The sequence below is a fragment of the Moschus berezovskii genome, chromosome 15 (assembly GCF_049115385.1).
Source record: "Moschus berezovskii isolate FMDL1 chromosome 15, NW_MosBer_1.0, whole genome shotgun sequence".
In the NCBI taxonomy this organism is placed as follows: domain Eukaryota; kingdom Metazoa; phylum Chordata; class Mammalia; order Artiodactyla; family Moschidae; genus Moschus; species Moschus berezovskii.
Window position 1 is genome coordinate 50,243,142 of NC_142474.1, and position 23,169 is coordinate 50,266,310.

General features: G+C 39.3%; 1 protein-coding gene across 2 annotated transcripts in view; it reads right to left on the reverse strand.

Annotated features, from left to right (window-relative positions):
- Positions 1–23,169, reverse strand: part of ZNF438 (zinc finger protein 438) — a 209,408-nt gene that overhangs the window by 15,598 nt on the left and 170,641 nt on the right. For both annotated transcript variants that reach the window (XM_055429861.2, XM_055429845.2), the window contains exon 5: positions 17,548–17,615. In XM_055429861.2, coding sequence (XP_055285836.2) covers positions 17,548–17,615 — 68 coding nt within the window. The remainder of the gene's footprint in view (positions 1–17,547; positions 17,616–23,169) is intronic.

Consider the following 23,169-nt stretch of genomic DNA (forward strand, 5'->3'; position numbering starts at 1 on the left):
TCTCATCTCCAGGTGAGGAACGTGTTAAGAGTTAACTCCTCCTTTTCCCTGAGGGGATGAAATGATGACAAAGTCCACCTGCTCTCTTTTCCCTGAGACTCTGCATGTTTATAAGTTTGTGTGCTTAGGTAGATACTCCCGGTCCAGATCAGGTTTCATGCCTGATCATCCACGGATACTCCCAGAATGCCATGGGTGTCTTTCCACAGTGCTTACCCTGACTGGTCCCACCCTGTACTTTCCACTCCCAGTACCTACTGCTTGGAGCCAGAGAAACCCAGCCATTGTGAACACTGGACAACATCTAGTCTCAGACTGCAGACCAATTCCACGGTCTGTTTCTTATCCTAACAGACATCCTTCAGTTCTTCACTGGGACCAGCCAGGTTGTTGCCTTTCGGAAGCCTCACCCCTCTGCCCCACCCCACCCTATTCCCATCTTTTTCCCTTGTCAGTGATTTTGGCATTGACCTTGCAATGAAATGAATATTAGTGACTGCACCCCCCAAAACACACACCAAATTCACATGTTGAAACTCTAACCTTCAGTGTAAGGATATTAGGAGGTGGGGCCTTTAGGAGATAAGTAGGTCTTGAGGGTGGAGCCATCGTGAATGGGATTAATGCCCTCGTAAAAGGGATTGGAAGGACTGATGCTGAAGCTGAAACTCCAATACTTTGGCCACCTCATGCAAAGAGTTGACTCACTGGAAAAGACTCTGATGCTGGGAAAGGTTGGGGGCGGGAGGAGAAGGGGACGACAGAGAATGAGATGGCTGGATGGCATCACCGACTCTGTGGACATGAGTTTGAGTGAACTCTGGGAGTTGGTGGTAGACACGGAGGCCTGGTGTGCTGTGATTCATGGGGTCGCAGAGAGTTGGACACGACTGAGCGACTGAACTGAACTGAACTGAATCGGGAAATGGGGTGTTCCCAATGCTGTGCTGCACCCACACATGTCTCCAGGCCCCTCTGTGGCCTCAGGGCTTCTACACCACCAATGAGACCCCTGAAGTCAGGAGGCTTCCTGGTCATCCCACCTAAAGGCAGTGCTCAGCCACACACACAGCTCTTTTCTTTCTCTGCTTTAATTGTCCTTCACAGCACTTATTTTTATAATGAGATTGTCTTCTCCTACTACAAGGTAAGCTCACTGTCAGGACCTTGGCCCCAGTTCCTGTCTGGTACGTGGCCATCATACAATGTGTTATTTACTAGATGAGTGACCTGACAGCTCGTGGCTACACTCTGTTGCTTTCTCCTGTGCTTTTGCTGGACACAAAACTATACAAACAAAATCAACAACTGTAAATAATCCTTGGGCTGTCTCTCCCTTTCAAGCTACTGCCCTGTCTCCTTTCTTTTCTTCCTGAGAACACTTAACATAGGTAGAGTATATAATATTTTCCCTGTTTCTACTTATCAACAGGTGTCTTTCCTTACCCTAAACCATAAGCCCCCTAGTGAAGGACTAAAATGTCCCTCCATTGTGGGTCAGATTCGGTACTCAAGGTATGATCTCACTTCATCTCCCACTAGCTCTGGATCATAGTATCTCTGGATCACAGATGCAGACACTTAATCTTTCTGGCAGCTTGCAGGGGAGAGATTGGTTTGAACCCAGGTCTATCTGACCCCAAAGTTGCTCTCCTTCCATTTCAACACACTGAACGTATTGAAGGGGTTTGCCGATGACTCTGTTAATATGTCAGTCTCCTCCAATGACTGTGAGTGTCACACCATACATCTCTATATTGAGAAAGTCTTTTCAAATTTTTCCAATCAGAAAACGTAACCATCAGGAGAGCAAAGAGCTTCCTTTTCTAACAGGAGTCTATATCATGGTTGCTGGAGATTTACAGGAAATTTAAGATTTTTAAGGAAATTCACACAGAAAGAGTTCCTTCACAATGTGCTTGAATGCCAGACTTCTTCTAGGGTGGTGGCCTTCTTCTTTTATACTATTTTCTTTTTAAAAATTTTATTGAAATATAGTTTATTTACAATGCTGCGTTAGTTTCCATATAGCAAAATGAGTCTGTTATACACATATCCAATCACTTTTAGATTCTTCTCTCATATAGGCCATTACAGAGCACTGAGCAGAGTCCCCTGTGCTATATGGTCATTGCTGGTTATCTATTTTATACATAGTAGTGTGTACGTGTCAATCCCAAGCTCCATGGTAGCCTTCTTTAACAGAGCTTCTGGTGAACAAACTGCTTAGGTTTACATCAAAGTGAAATTTTTAAAAATCATTAATTACACAGTCTTTTTAATAACACTTTTAGGCACTAACATAAGAGTTTTTTTTTTAAATGATGCGCAAAAATGAAAGGAAAAAGTCATTAATTACTAAGGTCTTTTATAATTTCAGATAGAATATTAAGTTTTCCAGGTTTTTAAAAATTCTATTCCATCTGCTTCTAAAACTGAGGTCACTGAAGAATATTATAACTGAATGAAAATGTCTGAAAATGCTGAAAGAACTTCCACATTCCTCACGTGGTAAGTCCTGTACCTTTAGTGAACTTGACAGCCCTAGAATCTTTTTCTTTGCTTGTTGGTGGTGGGGAGTTTTTCGGGGGAAATAAGACAAGTTGGATTACATGTGAGGACGTGAGCAGAGGTCTGGCTCTTTGGCTCTTTCCCTCATTGCTGGAATGAGCCTGAGTGAGATCCTAATCCTCACTGGCCTGAACATCCTCTTTTTACCAAGCGGGAATTACACTAGGGCATTGTTTCTCAAAGTACAGTCTGCTGACCTGGGCGGGTTCCCCCACTCTCTTTTCCTGCTGGGAATAAGATGTCACCTGCCTTTTCCCCACTGCTGACTTCTGCACACAATGCATTGATGGGACAGAGGGTGTAACTGGGTAAAACTGATAAACTCAGGACGTGACAGCAAACTGTCCAAACAGCCGCATTCTCTGCCACCAAGCTCCCTCAGCAGAACAACAAAAAAGCAGGATGAAAATTCAGTTTTGTTAAACCTTGAGCTTACATGTCTTTATAAAATCCTGCATGATGACATGACTTCCATGGCACAGAGGCATGGTGGTAGCCCTGAGGAAAAATGCTTGTGGATGGTTTGAAGCTAAACTAGCTGCTCTTCATTGGAATAACCATCCTTACTTGAAAGAACGTCTGACAGACATATGTTGAGAGATCATGTTCAGTCCTGGGTACTGGGCAGATATTTTCTCAAAAGTGGATGAGTGAAGCTTGTCATTACAAGAGAAAACATCTGGCTGTATTCATGGTCAAGGATAAAAATTATTCTTTCGAGCAGCATTAGAATTTTGGAAAAGTTGAAGCCATCCCCAAGAGCCTGAAGCTTTCCTACTAAGTAAGTTTTTAGATGAGACTGCTGCTGCTGCTGCTGCTAAGTTGCTTCAGTCGTGTCTGACTCTGTGCGACCCCATAGACAACAGCCCACCAGGCTCCCCTGTCCCTGGGATTCTCCAGGCAAGAACACTGGAGTGGGTTGCCATTTCCTTCTCCAATGCGTGAAAGTGAAAAGTGGAAGTGAAGTCGCTCAGTCGTGTCTGACTCATAGCGATGGACTGCAGCCTACCAGGCTCCTCCATCCATGGGATTTTCCAGGCAAGAGTACTGGAGTGGGTTGCCATTGCCTTCTCTAGACAAGACTGGTGTTTATTTTAACAAATAAGATTTCCAAAATACTGTATAAAATGACATATATAGAAGACCTGCATAATTCAGTGAACTAATGTTTCTTTTTCTAATTTTATTTATTTATTTTTGACTGTGTTGGGTCTTCGCTGCTGTGAGGGCTTTCTCTAGTTGCGGCAAGTGGGGGCTACTCTCAAGTTGTGAAGTGCAGGCTTATCATGGTGGTTTCTCTTGTTGCTGAGCACAGGCTGTAGGTACAAGGGCTTTAGCAGTTGCAAGTTGCAGGCTCTAGAGCTCAGGCTCAGTAGTTGTGGTGCAAGGGCTTAGTCAACCCTTGGCATGTGGAATCTTCCTGGACCAGGGATCAAACCGGTGCCCCCTGACAGTGCAAGGCGGATTCTTAACCACTTGACCACCAGGGAAGTTCTAATGCTCTATAATAGACATTGCATGAATGAGCAAAAGATTCAAGTGTAAGACAGACCAAAATGTAATAGAATACAAGAATACAATACAATACAGTTTCAATTTCACATTACAGCTACACTGTAAGCCGTTACCTTACTTGACTTGTTTAAACTCTGTTATAGTTACCGGACACGTTTTGGTGTAGTAGCAAAGAAAAATATCCACAATTATCTGAGAAGGCCATTAAAATGCCTGCTTTCCAGTTACTGTAAGCTAGATTTTCTGCAAACACTCCAATATAAACAATATATCACAGCATATTGGCTACAGGACCAGAAAGGAGACTCTTAAGATTTTCAATGAAGCCAGACTTTAATTTGCAAAATATGTAAATCAGTGATAAGTCTTCTCATTAATTCTTTTGCTTTGAAAAATACAACCAATTACACAAAATATGTTAAGCTATAGTGAGATTACTATTGTTATTTTATTATTATTAGTTGTTTTTGACTGTGCTGGGTCTTTGCTGCTGCTTGAGGGTTTTATCTAGTTGTGGTGAGCGGGAGCTTCTCACTTCAGAGGCTTCTCTTGTTGAGGAGCACAGGCTCTACACACGCAGGCTTCAGTAGTTGCAGCTCTCAGGCCCTAAAGCACAGGGTCAGTAGTTGTGGTGCGTGAGCTTAGCTGCTCCATGGCATGTGAGATCTTCCCAGATCAAGGATCAAATCAGTATCCCCTGCATTGCGAGGTGGACTCAATCACTGGACTACCAGGGAAGCCCAGATTATTGTTATTTGAAAATGAATCCACAAATACATATTTTTTCAGTTTATAATCTCAAATATGGTAAATCCCAATTGATACAACTGACATAAACAAATATTCAGTAGTTTTTAAGAGTCTAAAGGGGCCTGAAATTAAAATATTTGAGAACTGCTAACTAGATGAAATCTGATATTCTAGATCTTTGAAGATTCTGTGATTTTTGTGTGTGTGTGTGAATGAGAATAGAAAATAAAATCTGGAAATGTCTCATTTTTGGTTGATCAGTTTTTCCTTCACCTTTTTCCTGTATGAGAATCTGTAAAGCAGATCCATAGGAGAGAGTTGTAAAAATAAAATTTTTGGTAATTTATCCTAATAAAAATATAAATTACAGTTAAGTATCATTCAGTTCAGTTCAGTCGCTCAGTCGTGTCTGACTCTTTGCGACCCCATGAATCACAGCACGCCAGGCCTCCCTGTCCATCACCAACTCCCGGAGTTCACTCAAACTTATGTCCATCGAGTCGGTGATGCCATCCAGTCATCTCATTCTCTGTTGTCCCCTTCTCCTCTTGCCCTCAATCATTCCCAGCATCAGGGTCTTTTCCAATGAGTCAACTCTTCACATGAGGTGGCCAAAGTATTGGAGTTTCAGCTTCAGCATCAGTCCTTCCAATCCCTCCCAGCATCATTAGTTGGAAATATTAGAATACAGCTTAAATTAAAAAATTTTTGATTGACCAAAGTATCAAAAATATGTAATACTTCAAAATTTACTATATTCAATTTGAATTTATATTCATGAAATATCTTATAAATTATTGGGTTGGCCAAACAGATTGTTTGGGTTTTTCTGTAACCTGTTATGGAAAAACCCAAGTGAACTTTTTGGCCAACTCAGTATATTTAAACTAATGACATTTTTATTTTTTTCTCCAATTTGAAGAACTATCATCACAAGATTCTCTTAGTAGTACTGTAATCTTTTTTTTTTAAAAGCACTATTTTTTCAGTACTCTTAGCAAAAGGCATTCAAAACCATTTAAAATTACTTTATCAAGACAAAAATAATCATTAATTGCTGCTTCTGATTTAAATTAGATGCTGGAATTTCTATAAATGTTTTCAGGGTTTTGATGTCAATTAATTTAAAGAAACAACAATATGTTTACTCAAAGCATGACAAGATTTATCAATTTCTATTCCGATTAGTAGTAGTAGTTGTTTAGTCGCTAAGTTGTGTTGGACTATTTGCAACTCCACAGACTTCAGCACGCCAGGCCTCCCTGTCCATCACCAACTCCTGGAGTTCACCCAAACTCATGTCCATCGAGTTGGTGATGCCATCCAGCTATCTCATCCTCTGTCATCCCCTTCTCCTCCTGCCCTCAATCCCTCCCAGCATCAGGGTCTTCTCCAATGAGTCGGCTCTTTGCATCAGGTGGCCGAAGTATTGGAGCTTCAGCTTCAACATCAGTCTTTCCAGTGAATATTCAGGGTTGATTTAGGATTGACTGATTTGAAATCCAGCAGTCCAAGGGACTCTTAGGAATCTTCTCCAGCACCACAGTTCGAAAGCATCAATTCTTTGGTGCTCAGCCTTCTTTATGGTCCAACTCTCACATCCATACATGACTACTGGAAAAACCATAGTTTTGACAGTATGGACCTTTGTTGGCAAAGTATGTTTCTGTTTTTAATATACTGTCTAGGTTTGTCATAGTTTTTCTTCCAAAGAGCTAGCAACTTTTAATTTCATGACTGCAGTCACCATCCACAGTGATTTGGAGCCCAAGAAAATAAAATCTGTCACTGTTTCCACTTCTCCCCCATTTATTAGTAGAAGACTTTTACAAACATAAAATGCCTAACCTATATTCCTGGCTTCACAACATCAAAATACTGCTGTCAAACTTCTTCCCTTTTATCCCTGCTCAGCTCATCACACCAGCCATCTGCATAAATAAAGACATTAGCATCTGCTATATGGCAAATGGTCTCAGGGGCAGATGTTCGCATCCTTGCGTTCATGTCGCTGGGGCTGCATACATTATTGGAACAGATGTACACAATCTCAAAGTGTTGGGTCCCACGGTGAGATGTTTCCAACTGCTTCCTATCAAAGTACATAAATGCTATTTGCACCTGCATTTATGTTAATGATAGAAAGGCAGTGGGGGGTCCTGACAAAGTGAGAGGTGATGCTATGAAATACATTTACATGGTTAATTAGAGTTTCCGAAAGACTCCCCTGCCAAGTGGCTACAGTGACACTGATCCAGGCCTGAGCGGATAATCTGATTGGTAGTCTGTGTTTGAAGCACAGGAAGTCTGGCGATTTCCAATGATGAAAATAGTCCTAATCCAAATTTACTAAGAAGAATATTCCTGACTCGAGTATTTTATCTCAACTAGAACAAGCAGGTTTTAGAAAAGGCAGAGGCACCAGAGATCAAATTGCCAACAGCCGCTGGATCATGGAGAAAGCAAGAGAGTTCCAGAAGAGCATCTATTTCTGCTTCATTGACTATGCCAAAGCCTTTGACTGTGTGGATCACAGTAAACTGTGGAGAATTCTGAAAGAGATGGGAATACCAGACCACCTGACCTGCCTCTTGAGAAACCTGTATGCAGGTCAGGAAGCAACAGTCAGAACTGTACATGGAACAACCGACTGGTTCCAAATAGGAAAAGGAGTACGTCAAGGCTGTATAGTGTCACCTTGCTTATTTAACTTATATGCAGAGTACATCATGAGGAACGCTGGGCTGGAAGAAGCACAAGCTGGAAACAAGATTGCTGGGAGAAATATCAATAATCTCAGATATGCTGATGACACTACCCTTATGGCAGAAAGTGAAGAGGAACTCAAAAGCCTCTTGATCAAAGTGAAAGAGGAGAGTGAAAAGGTTGGCTTGAAGCTCAACATTCAGAAAACAAAGATCATGGCATCTGGTCCCATCACTTCATGGGAAATAGATGGAAAAACAGTGGAAACAGTGTCAGACTTTAATTTTTGGGCTCCAAAATCACTGCAGATGCTGATTGCAGCCATGAAATTAAAAGACGCTTACTCCTTGGAAGGAAAGTTATGACCAACCTTGATAATGTATTAAAAAGCAGAGACATTACTTTGCCAACCAAGGTCCGTCTAGTCAAGGCTATGGTTTTTCCCGTGGTCATGTATGGATGTGAGAGTTGGACTGTGAAGAAAGCTGATTGCCAAAGAATTGATGCTTTTGAACTGTGGTGCTGGAGAAGACTCTTGAGAGTTCCTTGTACCACAAGGAGATCCAACCAGTCCATTCTAAGGGAGATCGATCCTGGGTGTTCACTGGAAGGACTGATGCTAAAGCTGAGACTGCAATACTTTGGCCACCTCATGCGACGAGTTGACTCACTGGAAAAGACTCTGATGCTGGGAAGGGTTGGGGGCGGGAGGAGAAGGGGACGACTGAGGATGAGATGGCTGGATGGCATCACCGACTCTGTGGACTTGAGTCTGGGTGAGCTCCGGGAGTTGGTGATGGACAGGGAGGCCTGGCGTGCTGTGATTCATGGGGTCGCGGAGAGTCGGACACGACTGAGCGACTGAACTGAACTGAACTGAGGAGAATAATTCCCAGTATGAGGTCTGCCTGATAAGGCTTAGGCCACCCAAGTCATTTCCATTTTGTCCTACGAGGAAACTTCCATAGGTATGTGTGTGTTTTCCATTTGTACTTCTGTCAACAGCATAACATACTAATACTCACAGCGGTATTTTGCAAAAGTTATTACATTGGAAAGTTCCAATTTGCAACATTAAGGAGTTAACCAAAACCAGCTTGAAAATGTCAATTTGTACTTGGTCTGCAACATAAAATGGTACCAAAAGGCCAAGAACAGCTTTTACACTGCTCGTTAAGATCAAAATACTTCCATATGAATGTCACATATTTAGAAACATAATATTTTGGTAAAATATAGGGAATGTTCCCTCCCCTTCCCCATAATGAGGTCACAAAACCACGTTAACCACTAAACACAAAGCATCAAATTACAGTGGTTCTCATCACTACTGTGCATTAAATGTGAGCACTGAAGAGCCAGAGTTCACAGTAAGAGTTGTTTTTGTAGCTTTACTGGGCTAAGAACTTGTAGCTGCTCTCAAATAATATATTATTACTTGATTAACTTCACACTGATAATATCAACACTGAACAAAGTTATCTGAGTTCCAAAAGAAGGTTTATTCTGCAACTTATTCTGAGATTTATATTGTGCTCTAAGAGTTTACAAAAAGCATTCCTACACAGCTGATCCTCATTTGCAGATTCTGTTATTTGTGAATTTACCTGCTTGCTAAAATTTATTTACAACCTCCAAATCTGAGTCACATTCCCAGTGGTGGTGGACACTGCCTTGCCTCAGCTCCCATGGTATAAACAAGTGTTCTTTTTGCAGTCTACTTAGTGCCACATTTTTTAATTTTCCCCCCAATGTTAGTGATTTCACTGTCTAAAACAGCTTTTGAGAATAATGCTGATATGCTGTCCAGTGTTCCTACGGATTAGAAGAGTCTGATGCACCTAATGGAGAAAACACGTGTCAGATAAGTGTTGTTCAGGCGTGAGTTATAATGCTGTCTCTGTGAGGTTAATTCATGGCAAGGAATCAACAAGATATATTCAGTGAGGTGTCTCTGAACAGAAACATACATAAAAGTAGGTTCTATATTGATAGCTGAGAAAATGTTGTATGGTGACCAGAGACTCACAGGAACCTAACCCTGCATTTCCCCTGGGAGCCATGGTATCAGTTCAGTTCAGTTCAGTTGCTCAGTTGTGTCCGACTCTTTGCGACCCCATGAATCACAGCACACCAGGCCTCCCTGTCCATCACCAACTCCCGGAGTTCAATCAAACTCATATCCATCGAGTCGGTGATGCCATCCAGCCATCTCATTCTCTGTCGTCCCTGTCTCTTCCCACCCCCAATCCCTCCCAGCATCAGACTCTTTTCCAGTGAGTCAACTCGTCGCATGAGGTGGCCAAAGTATTGGAGTTTCAGCTTTAGCATCAGTACTTCCAATGAACACCCAGGATTGATCTCCTTTAGAAGGGACTGGTTGGATCTCCTTGCAGTCCAAGGGACTCTCAAGAGTCTTCTCCAACACCACAGTTCAAAAGCATCAATTCTTCGGCAATCAGCTTTCTTCGCAGTCCAACTCTCACATCCATACATGACCACGGGAAAAACCATAGCCTTGACTAGATGGACCTTGGTTGGCAAAGTAATGTCTCTGCTTTTTAATATGCTATCTAGGTTGGTCATAACTTTCCTTCCAAGGAGTAAGCGTCTTTTAATTTCATGGCTGCAATCAGCATCTGCAGTGATTTTGGAGCCCCAAAAAATAAAGTCTGACACTGTTTCCACTGTTTTTCCATCTATTTCCCATGAAGTGATGGGACCAGATGCCATGATCTTCGTTTTCTGAATGTTGAGCTTCAAGCCAACCTTTTCACTCTCCTCTTTCACTTTCATCAAGAGGCCTTTGAGTTCTTCTTCACTTTCTGCCATAAGGGTGGCGTCATCTGCATATCTGAGGTTATTGATATTTCTCCCAGAAATCTTGATTCCAGCTTGTGCTTCTTCCAGCCCAGCGTTCCTCATGATGTACTCTGCATATAAGTTAAATAAGCAGGGAGTCATGGTATAGTATTAGTTAATTCAGTGTTCCTGAGACTTTACACAATGTAACTACTGTGAATGATGAGAATGAACAGTATCAATGATGTCTTATCTCATTTGACTATTTCAGGGCAAGAATTATTATCCCCATTTTAAAGAAGAATGAACTGAGGCTCACTGATTTAGCCAAGATTACAAGAGCCCAGAGGCTTCCCAAGTGGCACAGTGGTAAAGAATTCACCTGCTGATGCAAGAGACTCAAGAGATGTGGTTTGATCCCTGGGTCAGGAAGATCCCCTGGAGTAAGAAATGGCAACCCACTCCAATATTCTTGCCTGGAAAATTCCACAGGCAGAGGAGCCTGGGAGGCTACAGTCCATGGGGTTGCAAAGAGTAAGATGCAACTGAGTGAGCACAGCATAGCACAGCAAAGAGCCCAGAAAAAAGGGCAGAAGAACAAGAGTTCAGTTCTTAGCTTGGTGTTCATTCCCCCAGACTGAGAGGAGACGGGAAGAGAGAAGAAAAAATAGGAGAGGGGCTTAGGAAACAGCCCCAGTATTATGTTAGAAGAATGAAACTGTGATTTGACAACAAGACAACAAACCATTTTCAGGTTCAGTTCAGTTCAGTCGCTCAGTCGCGTCCAACTCTTTGTGACCCCATGAACCACAGCACACCAGGCCTCCCTGTCCATCACCAACTCCCGGAGTTCACCCAAACTCATGTGCATCGAGTCGGTGATGCCATCCAGCTATCTCATCCTCTGTCATCCCCTTCTCCTCTTGCCCTCAATCATTCCCAGCATCAGGGTCTTTTCCAATGAGTCAGCTCTCTGCATCAGGTGGCCAAAGTATTGGAGTTTCAGCTTCAGCATCAGTCCTTCCAATGAACACCCAGGATTGATCTCCATTAGGATGGACTGGTTGGATCTCCTTGCAATCCAAGGGACTCTCAAGAGTCTTCTCCAACACCACAGTTCAAAAGCATCAATTCTTCGGCGATCAGCTTTCTTCACAGTCCAACTCACATCTATACATGACCACTGGAAAAACCATAGCCTTCACTAGATGGACCTTTGTTGGCTAAGTAATGTCTCTGCTTTTTAATATGTTGTCTAGGTTGGTCATAACTTTCCTTCCAAGGAGTAAGCGTCTTTTAATTTCATGGCTGAAATCACCATCTGCACTGATTTTGGAGCCCCAAAACATAAAGTCTGACACTGTTTCCCCATCTATTTCCTATGAAGTGATGGGACCAGATGCCATGGTCTTAGTTTTCTGAATGTTGAGTTTTAAGCCAACTTTTTCACTCTCCTCTTTCACTTTCATGAAGAGACTCTTTAGTTCTTCTTCATTTTCTGCCATAAGGGTGGTATCATCTGCATATCTGAGGTTATTGATATTTCTCCCAGCAATCTTGATTCCAGCTTGTGCTTCATTCAGCCCAGCATTTCTCATGATGTACTCCGCATATAAGTTGAATAAACAGGGTGACAATATACAGCCTTGACGTACTCCTTTTCCTATTTAGAACCAGTCTGTTTTTCCATGTCCAGTTCTAACTGTTGCTTCCTGACCAGCATACAGGTTTCTCAAAAGGCAGATCAGATGGCCTGGTATTCCCATCTCTTTCAGAATTTCCCACAGTTTATTGTGATCCACACAGTCAAATTCAAGCTTTGAATCCTCATAAACAGTAAAATGCTTGGAAAGACAGCCCAGTTTTATTCAGTGAATATAAGCTATAAGAGAGTGGACCTTACTTTGGTTTCTTCTTCCCTCTTGGCTCCTTGCCTCTCCAAAGGCAATAAAATATTTGTTAAATAAACACAGAGACTTGAGCACTTCCGCTTGGTGTTTCATTAAAAAACAGATTAAAATGTTTTCATAGCATCCAGGCAATAAGATTTTTTTGAAAAAATGAGAGCTTAAAGCACTTTTAAACCACTATATGCCAGGATGCTTTAAAGCTCACCAAAGACAGAAAATTCATGAAGAATTTTATAAAGGACCTAACTGAACAACTGAACACACATACACACACACCCCTGATATTAAGAGTCTAAAATAAGATTATTTTCCTAAACTTAAAAAAATATATATATATAGCTAGATAAAAAAAATTAACTAGCTATCCCAAATATTCCTTTAGTTGAAATGCTATATTCACTAATACCAACAGGGTGAAATGGGGTTGCAGAAGGGAGGAAGAGAAACAGTAGAGCTGCAGCCAGCCTAGCTTATCCCCCCCAAATTTAAACTGTATTTCTGTGCCCTAGTCCTAGAATCAGACATAAATAAGACTCAGGGAGTTTTATCTTAAGACCAGCGTCCCACTGCCCACCTGGCTGAAGAGTCTGCCTTAGGTGGGAAAATATTGTAGGAGCAGGGTCTTTAAGGCACTTTCAGTTTTCAGGTGTTTTGTTCTGGCCCTTTCCTTGCAGGGTACTTAGAAGGGCAGAACAGATAAGCTCCTGCCTGCTCAGAGATGAGAAGGCAGGGGTCTCGTTAGCTCAGTAACAGGAAGCATCCTGTTTGATGGGAGTCAGGAATGTGAGAACTAAGGTCCACTCTGCTGATTCCACCATCCATCTGGTTCGCCCCCACCTATAGTAACTGAGGTTCTAATTTCATTTCATCTAATTTACATCTCACATTTACTTCTGTGAGATGTAAGTATGTATTTTTATGACTATAAAACCTAAGAATATATTTTTAGGCTGAGATATGATTATTTTTTATAGCAGTTTATTGAATCAGAAAATCCAGGTTTTTTTTTTTTACCAGCTTTAAATCTGAATTCACATGATAGACAGTAATGGTTATGGCTTCACAGTTAAATAATGCACAGGTTTTGAAAATTAGTAGGAATTGTACAGAGCATATTCAGCTAACTGCAATGTTTCCAAAGGGGGTCATTAAGACCCGCTACATCTTGCCTCAAAGCATCTGCCATTTTCTCAGCTCCATTTATTCTTACTCTTACTGAATAAAAACAGCACATACAATTTGATAACTATGTTTAAACAATATAAATGTTATGATAGAGCTGAGAAAAGTGTTAGAAGATTTCTGTAAGACCTTTCTACTCACAATCGTCTTGCCTAGGAAATAGCAAGACTAAATGGTGAAACTGGCAAAAGTCTTCAGAGTTCTGAATGACTCCAGCAAAACAGCCCTCCCCTGGACCTAAGACTCTTTCTTGACCAATGAAAAGTGGGACTTGTTTTAATTAACTGGATGAGGACTTAACACTCATCTTTAATTGGCAAACCACAGTCAACGTCTTCCAGGCACATAAAAAACATAAACTGTCCCTCTAAAAGGACCATTTGGCAAGGTTGCTCATTTGTATGTTTCCTTGTATCAATAACAAATCTATTTGCATTTTCAATCCCAGTGGTGTTTTCTTTCCTTCAACAATGTTACAGTATAGGTTACTACTGTAGCTGGCCTTAGCATGTAATTTTCCCCCTCCCCACCCCAGAAACATGGTTAATCACTTGCTACAGTTTGTTATTTCTCCAACACAAAATACATGTCCTTACATTATTAGTTCCTCATTTGAAAATGTCAAATAAAAAAAGAAAGCTTTGGGGAAACCATAAATCTCCAAATTCTGAAAATATGAGAGGACAGAAAATTGTAACAAAATACATTTGATGAACTTCTGGAGATTCTGTAAATAATATTTTCACACAGAAAGGGATAATATCAACCCTATTATAATAGGGGAAAGTTTTTAACAGAGTACAAACTATCTGAGTGATATTACAATGTTAAAATTCTTTATCCAAACTCAGGAAACATTTAAATAGAAGGCACTGGAGTTTCTAATGAGTCTCATCTAGTTCTTTCCCAGCTTTAATCCATGTCCCTTGACCCCTAACCCCCACCCTCTGTCTTCTACACTTGTGCTTATGTCCTGAGCAAATGCCACATCTGGTCATGTTTCCTGACCAGCCTCAAACTTCTGGCTCAATCAACTGTTCTGCAGGTATATCATATTCAGGTCTGATGCAGCATTTGTCATGCTTTATTCTGTTTGATTATATACATGTCTGCTGTTCTACTAGGATTTTGTGTTTTATAGTAGCACAGTCTTCTGTCTGATTTATCTTTGGATCCCTCATAGCATCTGGCATAGTTCCTGGTAAGTACTGTCTTGGTGATCATTAAATCTGCTTCCATTGTAAGAAATTTTGTTAGAAGATAGTAAATGACGCCATGGGTTTTCTTAAGCCCCACAACTCTGCTGTGATGTCCTACTTGAATTTCATACATTAGTGCATGTTGTGTTTGCATCCACACATGCTTACAAGTACCATACTTTATAGACAGCCACAAATCACTCAGCATTTAATTAATAAATGACATATGCTCAGCAAACTTCTCATGTTCCATAAGTAATTATATTTGATGAAAGAAAGATAAACAAAACCATAATTTAAAAATCTGGAACTTTTCTTTGTTAAACAATATTAATAGCAATCTAGGACATACAGAAAACGTGATAAATGAGTAAATTCAAGAATAACTGGGCAATTCTTAGGCCTCATATGTATGATACTATTTCTTCTGAGCAATATAATTAATTTATATTTATTTATTTTAATAAATTACATGATTTCTCATGATACAAATTCTAATTTCTGCCTACTGTGGATTGAAATGGTTTTTCACGCATATGTGCTAAGTCGCTAAGGCATGTCCGATTTTTTGAAACCCCAAGGACTGTAGCCTACCAGGCTCCTCTGTCCATGGGATTCTCCAGGCAAGAATACTGGAGTGGGTTGCCATGCCCTTCTCAAGGTGATCTTCCTGACCCAGGGATCAAACCTGCATCTTCTGCGGCTCCTGTGTTGCAGGCCGATTGTTTATTGCCGAGCCACCAGGGAAGCCTGAAATAGCTTTAAGCATTCATATATTAAATGTAATTCAAGGTCACGCTTGGCCTCTGAAGGCTACAAGGCACCCATCCCAAGCAGGAGGGAGCTCTGTCCATCTCACTGCATCAGCCTCCACAGGCGGAGGGAGCTTGGATATTAACAACCACCATTAAGAACAAGAGCTGGCACCATCTCATAAGGGCCTGCTCTACAGCGAGCAACGTCTGGGGTGATTTACATATATTATCTCCTTTCATCTCCACATCACCTAGAGGGTAGGACTTACTATCTTCATTTTATAGATTTATAGATGAGAAAGTTAAGGTCAAGTGATGTACCCGAGGTTATGCAATCCAGGGGCAGACATGATTTTCAAACATCCCATACTCTTTATAGCTATGACACTACCTTTCACTTTGGCAGAGAATGTTTTCTCCAGTTAAGGATTCTTTAAAGCAAATTCCTTCCATGCACTAACAGTTACACCTTCCACTGTTGTTGCTGTGTAGTTGTTTCAGTCATGTCTGACTCTTTGTGACTCCATGGACTGCAGCCTGCCAGGCTTCTCATCCACGGGATTTCCCGGGCAAGAATCCTGGAGTGGGTTGCCACTTCCTTCTCAAGGGGATCTTCCTGACCCAAAGATCGAACCCGCATCTTCTGCATGGCGGATTCTTTACCACTGAGCCACCAGGGAAGCCCACATCTTCCACAAGCAAAGCCCAATTCTGAATCATTTAAAGCAGTTTATTTTCTTGCACACATATCAAAACTTCTCTTCTGTCTGGGGAAAGACTTGAATTTCTCTTAAAGGTTAGGCTTTGTTTGTTCTTCATGCTGATGAAAATTAAATTACTCTTTACTCACAAATGATTATCTGTACCCGTAAACTGCTTTTCTAAAAGGTCCAGGAGCTCTTGTTAAGAAATCATGATTTTCATTTTAAAAAATCATATGGAGGGGAATTTGTTTCTTTAATGTTTCTTTTTTAAAATGGGTATATAGGAAGAACTAGGTCAAAAATGAATAAGAAAATACCCTCTCTGTATATGTATGTTGTGTGTGCACATGTGTGTGTGAATATCTATGTATATATACTTGTATACATCTTTCTCACAAGAACACATGTCATTCTGCTTTGTTAAAGCCAATACTCTGGGGCTTCTCTGGTGGTCCAATGGTGAAGAATCCACCTGCTAAGGTAGGGGACATGAGTTAGATCCCTGGTCTGGGAAGATCCCACACACTACAGAACAACTAAGCCTGTGGGTCACAACTACTGAGCCCTTGCCCTAGAGGCCATGCTCCACAACACGAGAAGCCACCACAATGAGAAGCTTGTGCACCACAACTACAGAGTAGCCTCCACTAGATGCAACTAGAGAAAGCCCACACATAGCAACAAAGACCCAGTGTGGCCAAAAATAAATAAATATTTTAAAAATATTTTTTAAAAACACCAATTTTTTTTTTAAGCCAATACTCTGCAACCTCATTTAACATCTACTAAGGTGATGGACAGGGAGGCCTGGCGTGCTGTGATTCAGGGGGTCGCAAAGAGTTGGACACGACTGAGTGACTGAACTGAACTGAACTGAACTGAACACCAGTTAGCTGCTGGCTGATGGCCTGGGCTCTGCGAATTTTGAGTGTAATGAGATGACCCTGCTCTCAGTAAAGGGGTTCGGTTCAGTCGCTCGGTCGTGTCCGAATCTTTGTGACCCCATGGACTGCGGCACGTCAGGCTTCCCTGTCCATCACCAACTCCTAGAGCTTACTCAAACTCATGTCCATTGAGTCGGTGATGCCATCTAACCATCTCATCCTCTGTCATCCCCTTCTCTTCCGCCTTCAATCTTTCCCAGCATCAGGGTCTTTTCCAATGAGTCAGTTCTTCACATCAGGTGGCCAAAGGATTGGAGTTTCAGCTTCAACATCAGTCCTTCTAATGAATATTCAGTCTCCAGTAAAGGAGAAGTGTCATTTATAAACCGTGGTTCCACAGACATCAGGTAATTTACCAAAATAAATAAACTTCCGTATATAATTAGAATTTTTGTTTTTAGTTCCAGAAATAAGTCACCCTTTGGTTAGTAGGCAATGACATTAAATGTATCAATTAAAACTCCTTACAACACACACATTACCATTTTCCCTGGCATAGCTTATCTTACCTTGATCTTTCGGTGGTACTGAAAATGAACTCTGCATTATGATGTCGTTGACTTGAATAACAGCTGTCCTAAAAATAACCAGACAAGTAATAATTAGGAAAGAACTGAGATGCCATGTTAAAATGTACAAAAACATAAATTACAAGCTTCTTTTTTTAAAACAAAAAGTCTTTTTATTTATACCTATATGAGTAATAAGAAATGGACTGAACTATTAGGAACTAAAGTTTTATTCCTTTCTCATTTTTACAGACACAGGATTTTACTGACTGCTCAGGTGTGGGCTTGGAGAGGGAGTAATGTGACACATTGAGAGTGAATTGTATCTGCCTCCTTGCCCTCGTGGTGTCAGGGAAATGTGCAAGTAGGCAAAGCTGAGGTTTCCGAAATATGTCCTGCCTGATAATTATATTTTAGGTTCTACTTAAGAAATAATTAAAATGCTTAACAATGTAGGTAAAGGAAGTATAACTACAATATTATCATTTGATGAAACATAATTCAGTCATTAAAATGCAATTTTGAAGATTATGCAGCAGCATGGTAAATACTGATGATATAATATACTGGATGAACACACCAAACAACCGACACACCAGGATTACAGCTAAAAAGCAAAGGCACAGAAAAATGCATGACAAGAAATATGTTAATATGTTTATTCGTTTTGTTTTTGGTGATTTAATTAGAGTTGTTTTCCCTTCCATTTTAGATATTTTCCAAATTATCTAGATTGTGGGTTCCATATTAATAAGCTATGCAAATGTATATATAAATAAGACAAAGTCTTTGGAAAAATACAGGTAAATATTTTTTGTGCACTTCAAACACTGCCGTGTTTCTATGTATGATGCCAAAGACAAAACCATTAAGGTAAAGACTGACGAATTTTCCATTGAAAATTTTAAATGTTTTTAAAGTAGAAAACTTGGTAAAATAAAAGGGCATGACTTCTACTTCCAGCCAAGACTGAATAACAGAGGCCAGATTTTCCCTCCTTCCTGAAACAATCAAGACACAGATAAAATACATGAAACAATATTTTGAAACAGTGAACCTCAAGTCACAAAGACTGATCTTTGAGAGAGAGAAAAACATTTATTTTCTGTCACCCACATTACAGGAAAGGAGAACAGTGATGGAAATTTCCAGAGTAATGAAGAAAAGAGCTGGAAAGAGAAGGAAAGAAAGGAATGAAGAGGGTCCTTATCAGGTATTCACTTGTGCACTCATCAGCACATACCATGGAGGAAACCACTGGAGGCTGGGAAAGATCCAAAGTGCCCAACACTCATGGAAGAACAGGTATATCACCTGTTCTTACCAGTCAGACTGAAAAATCTCCTAAATCATGGAACACTGGGTAGAGTATGAAGAAGAATCTTGCTTTAGTAAGGGGGAATAATTGACCCTATACCAAGCATTTCTTTGGTTTTACAAAACATATCTTAAAGAGAGACCGAAAAGGATCAAACTATTTCCAAGTGTCCTAGTTGTGTATTAAGAACAAAGCTCAAAAATATTTATGGAAAGACAAAAATATCCATCATCCAACAAAGTAAAATTCAGAATGCCTGACATCTGACAAAGAATTATCAAAGAGGTAGGAAAATGCAAGTGACGGTGAAAAAAATAATAACTGATCCTGATCTGACATAGATATTAGAATTAGTAGATAAGGACATTAAGTGTATAACCTATATTTCATATGTTCAAAAATTTAAGTATGAACAGGAAAGATATAAAAATGACCCAAATAAAGTTTTGAGAGATGTAAATTACAACACATAAAATTAAAAAGTACACTGGATAGGATTATCAGCATATTAGACATGTTGGAAGAAAAATATTGGAAAACTTGGAGGCATAGAAATTGAGACTGTCCAAAATGAAACTCAGGAAGAAACGAGTAAAAAGAAGAAAACAAAAACAAACCAGATCATCAGGACAGATCATCATATGCGCTCTAGGACAACTTTAAGCCACCTAATAGATTCAACTGGAAAAGACAGACATGGAGAGTCAAAAAAAAATATTTTTTAAGACATAGTTGCAGAAACTTCCAAATTTGAATAAAGCTATGCTTCTGCTGCTGCTAAGTCACTTCAGTCGTGTCCGACTCTGTGTGACCCCATAGACGGAAGCCCACCAGGCTCCCCCATCCCTGGGATTCTCCAGGCAAGAACACTGGAGTGGGCTGCCATTTCCTTCTCCAATGTGTGAAAGTGAAAAGTGAAAGTGAAGTCGCTCAGTCATGTCCGACCCTTAGTGACCCCACGGACTGCAGCCTACCAGGCTCCTCCATCCATGGGATTTTCCAGGCAATAGTACTGGAGTAGCTTGCCATTGCCTTCTCCGGGATAAAGCTATAAACATATCGAAAAAGCTAAAAAACTTAAAAAAAAAAAACCCTATAGTACATGAAACATGAAAACACCAACTCATATCATGACCAAACTGTTCAAAACTACTGAAAAAAGGAAAAATTTAAAGTGAGATGATTCAACTGAAAAGACACGTGGAGCAGCATGTTTAAAGTACTGAAAGAAAGAAAAAATCTGTAATCTAGAATTCTATGTTCATAGAAAGTATCTTTCAAAAATAAAAGAGAAACAAAGTCATTTTTGTTCATACAGAAGCTAAAGGAATTCATTATGAGCCCACCCAAACTACAAGGAATGTAACATGATGTCTTTTAAGCAGAAGGAACAGGATACCTGATTAGAATATAGATCTATACACAGAAAGGAATATTTTGATACTAGAAACAGGAACTTCATGGTAAGCATATAAGGTTTTTGTCCTGATACTCGAATGTCTTTAAAATATAACCGTTCACTACAGATATCACTGCTATTTAAAAATATCTGGCAATACATTTGCTAATTTAAATAAAATGAATAATTATTCCGAAAGACACAAACTACCAAAGCTCATTCAAAAAGTGAGCCCTGCATTTTCAAAGAAATAGAATTTTTAGTTAAAATCACCCCTCAAAGAACTCTAGGTCCAAAAAGTTTCTTTGGAGAACTCTACCAAATATTTAAGGAAGAAATAATACCAATTATAAGCAAATTCTTCTGGAAAACTGAAAAGGAGGGAATTGTAACTACCTAATTCCATAAGCCAGCATTATCCAGACACCAAAATCAAGACAAAAAACCATAAAAAGGAAAGAAACCTCCAGACCAAAATCTCTCCTTAACACAAACGCAAAAATTGTAAGATGTTAGCAAATCAAATCCAACAATATGACACACCTTGACCATGTAAGGTTATCCTGGGAATGCACACTTGTTTAATATTCAAAATCAATGTAATTCACTGTATTTGTGAAGTGAAAAAAGGAATACTGTATGATCATATCAATAGATGCAGAAAACATGTGTGACAAAATCCAACAGCCATTCCTTAAAAAATGATCATTTAGAAAAGTAAGAATAGAAGGAAACTTCCTCAACTTGGTAAAAGGATATCTATGAAAAATCTACAGCTAGTATCATGTCAAACAAAAAAGAACTGGATGCTTTCCCTCTAAATTTACAAACAAGAGAAGGATATCTACTATTACAATGTTGATTCAATATTGCATTGGAAGTTCCAGCCAGTGCAATAATGTGAAAATGAATAAAATGCATCCATACTGAAAAACAAGACATAAAACAGTCTTTATTTGCAGATGGAATGATCGTCTATGTAGGAAATTTAATGGAATCTATAAAAATAACTGAGTTTAACAAGCTTAAAGAATACAAGACCAATATACAAAAATCAATTACATTTCATATACAACAATCAGAAACTGAAACAATAAGTCAGAAAACAAAATTTAAAATACTATTTGTAACGACATCAAAAATATGAAATAACTAAGGGTAAATTTAACAAAAAGATGTAAAATACTGAAAACTACAAAACAATGTTAAGAGAAATTTTTAAAGACCTAAGTGAATGGAGAGATATATATACCATGTTCATAGGTCAGAAGACTCAATATTGTTAAAATAGTAATTCTCTGCAAACAGGTGTTATAGATTCAATATAAGCGTAATAAAAATACCAACAGACATTTTGTACAAATTCACATGGAAATGCAAAGAACTTAGGATAGCCAAAATCATTTTTAAAAATAAGACAAAAGTGAAAGGAAAATACTACTCTAATTTCAAGATTATTATAAAGCCAAAAGTATGAAGACAGTTTAAAGATAAACAAATAGGTCAACGGAACAGAACAGAGAGTTCATAAATAAACCCACACATATATGGCTGACTGATTTTTCATGAAGGTGCAGAGGGAAATCAACACAGGAAAAAGAGTCACTTTAACAAATGGTACTTGGACTACTGGACATCCATATGCAAAAAATGGCAACAACACTGTGAGACATACCTCACACCACATATAAATCCAAAGGGCATCACATATCTGAATGTAAAACCTAAAACTACAAAACTTCTAAAGCACTCTGGTTTTTGATCGTGTGAAGATATCTTATCATCTAAAGCATAATCCACAGAGTAGCTAACTAATAAGTAGACTCCAAATTAAAGACTTCTGCTCTTTAAAAAACGCTATTAAGAGAAGGAAAAAACAAGTCACAGAGTGGGAGAAAAATGATTGTAAATAGTACATATAGAAAGACCTTATATCCAGAATAAAGTATTCTCAAAGCGTAATAATAAGAAAACAAACATGCAATTTAAAAGACAAGCAAAAGACCTAAAGAAATCTTTCACCAAAAAAAAAAAAAGATGTGGCTTGCAAATAAGGACATAAAAAAATGCTCAACATCATTAGTTATTAAAGAAATGTAAATTAAAACCACAAAGAGATACAATCACACACATCTATTAGAATGGCTAAAAAAATTTTCATGACTATACCAAGTGCTGACAAGAATGAAGAGGAAGTGGAAGTCTTATACCCTGCTGGTGGTAATGTAAAATGGTACAATCACTTAGAAGAAAGTCGGGCATTTTCTTCATAAGATAAAGATACACCTATCATATGATTCAGCCATTCCCTTCCTACTTATTCAAGAGAAAAAGAGATCACATTCACAAAGAATGTTCACAGCAGCTTTATTTATAGCAGCCCCAAACCAGAAACAATCCAAATGTTCAACAACAGGTGAGAGTTTAAACAAACTGTGGTATATCCATTCAATGTAACACTCCTTGGCAATGTAAAGGGATAAATTACTGATCTGCACTACAATATGGATGAACCTGCAAAAACATCATGCTGTATGAAAGAAGACAGATAAAAGAAGGTATAAATTTTATGACCTTAGTTTGATAAACTTTTAGAAAATGCATATTATAGTGACAAAAAGCTGATTAATAGTTGCCTGAGCGCAATGAGACAAGGAGGGTTGGAAAGAAGTACCTACTTGGGCATGATGGTGAACAACATATTCCACCCATTATATCCACCCATTATGGTGAACAACATATTCATTATCTTGATTGTGGTGACAGTGTCACAGGTATTACTTATAGACAGCAAACTGCATCACATTGCACTTTAAATATGTGAAATTTTTGTATGCCAGTTACATCTTAAAATAGCTGTCAAAAATTAAGGCAAATTTATTGGGAAAAATTAGAAAACTCACAA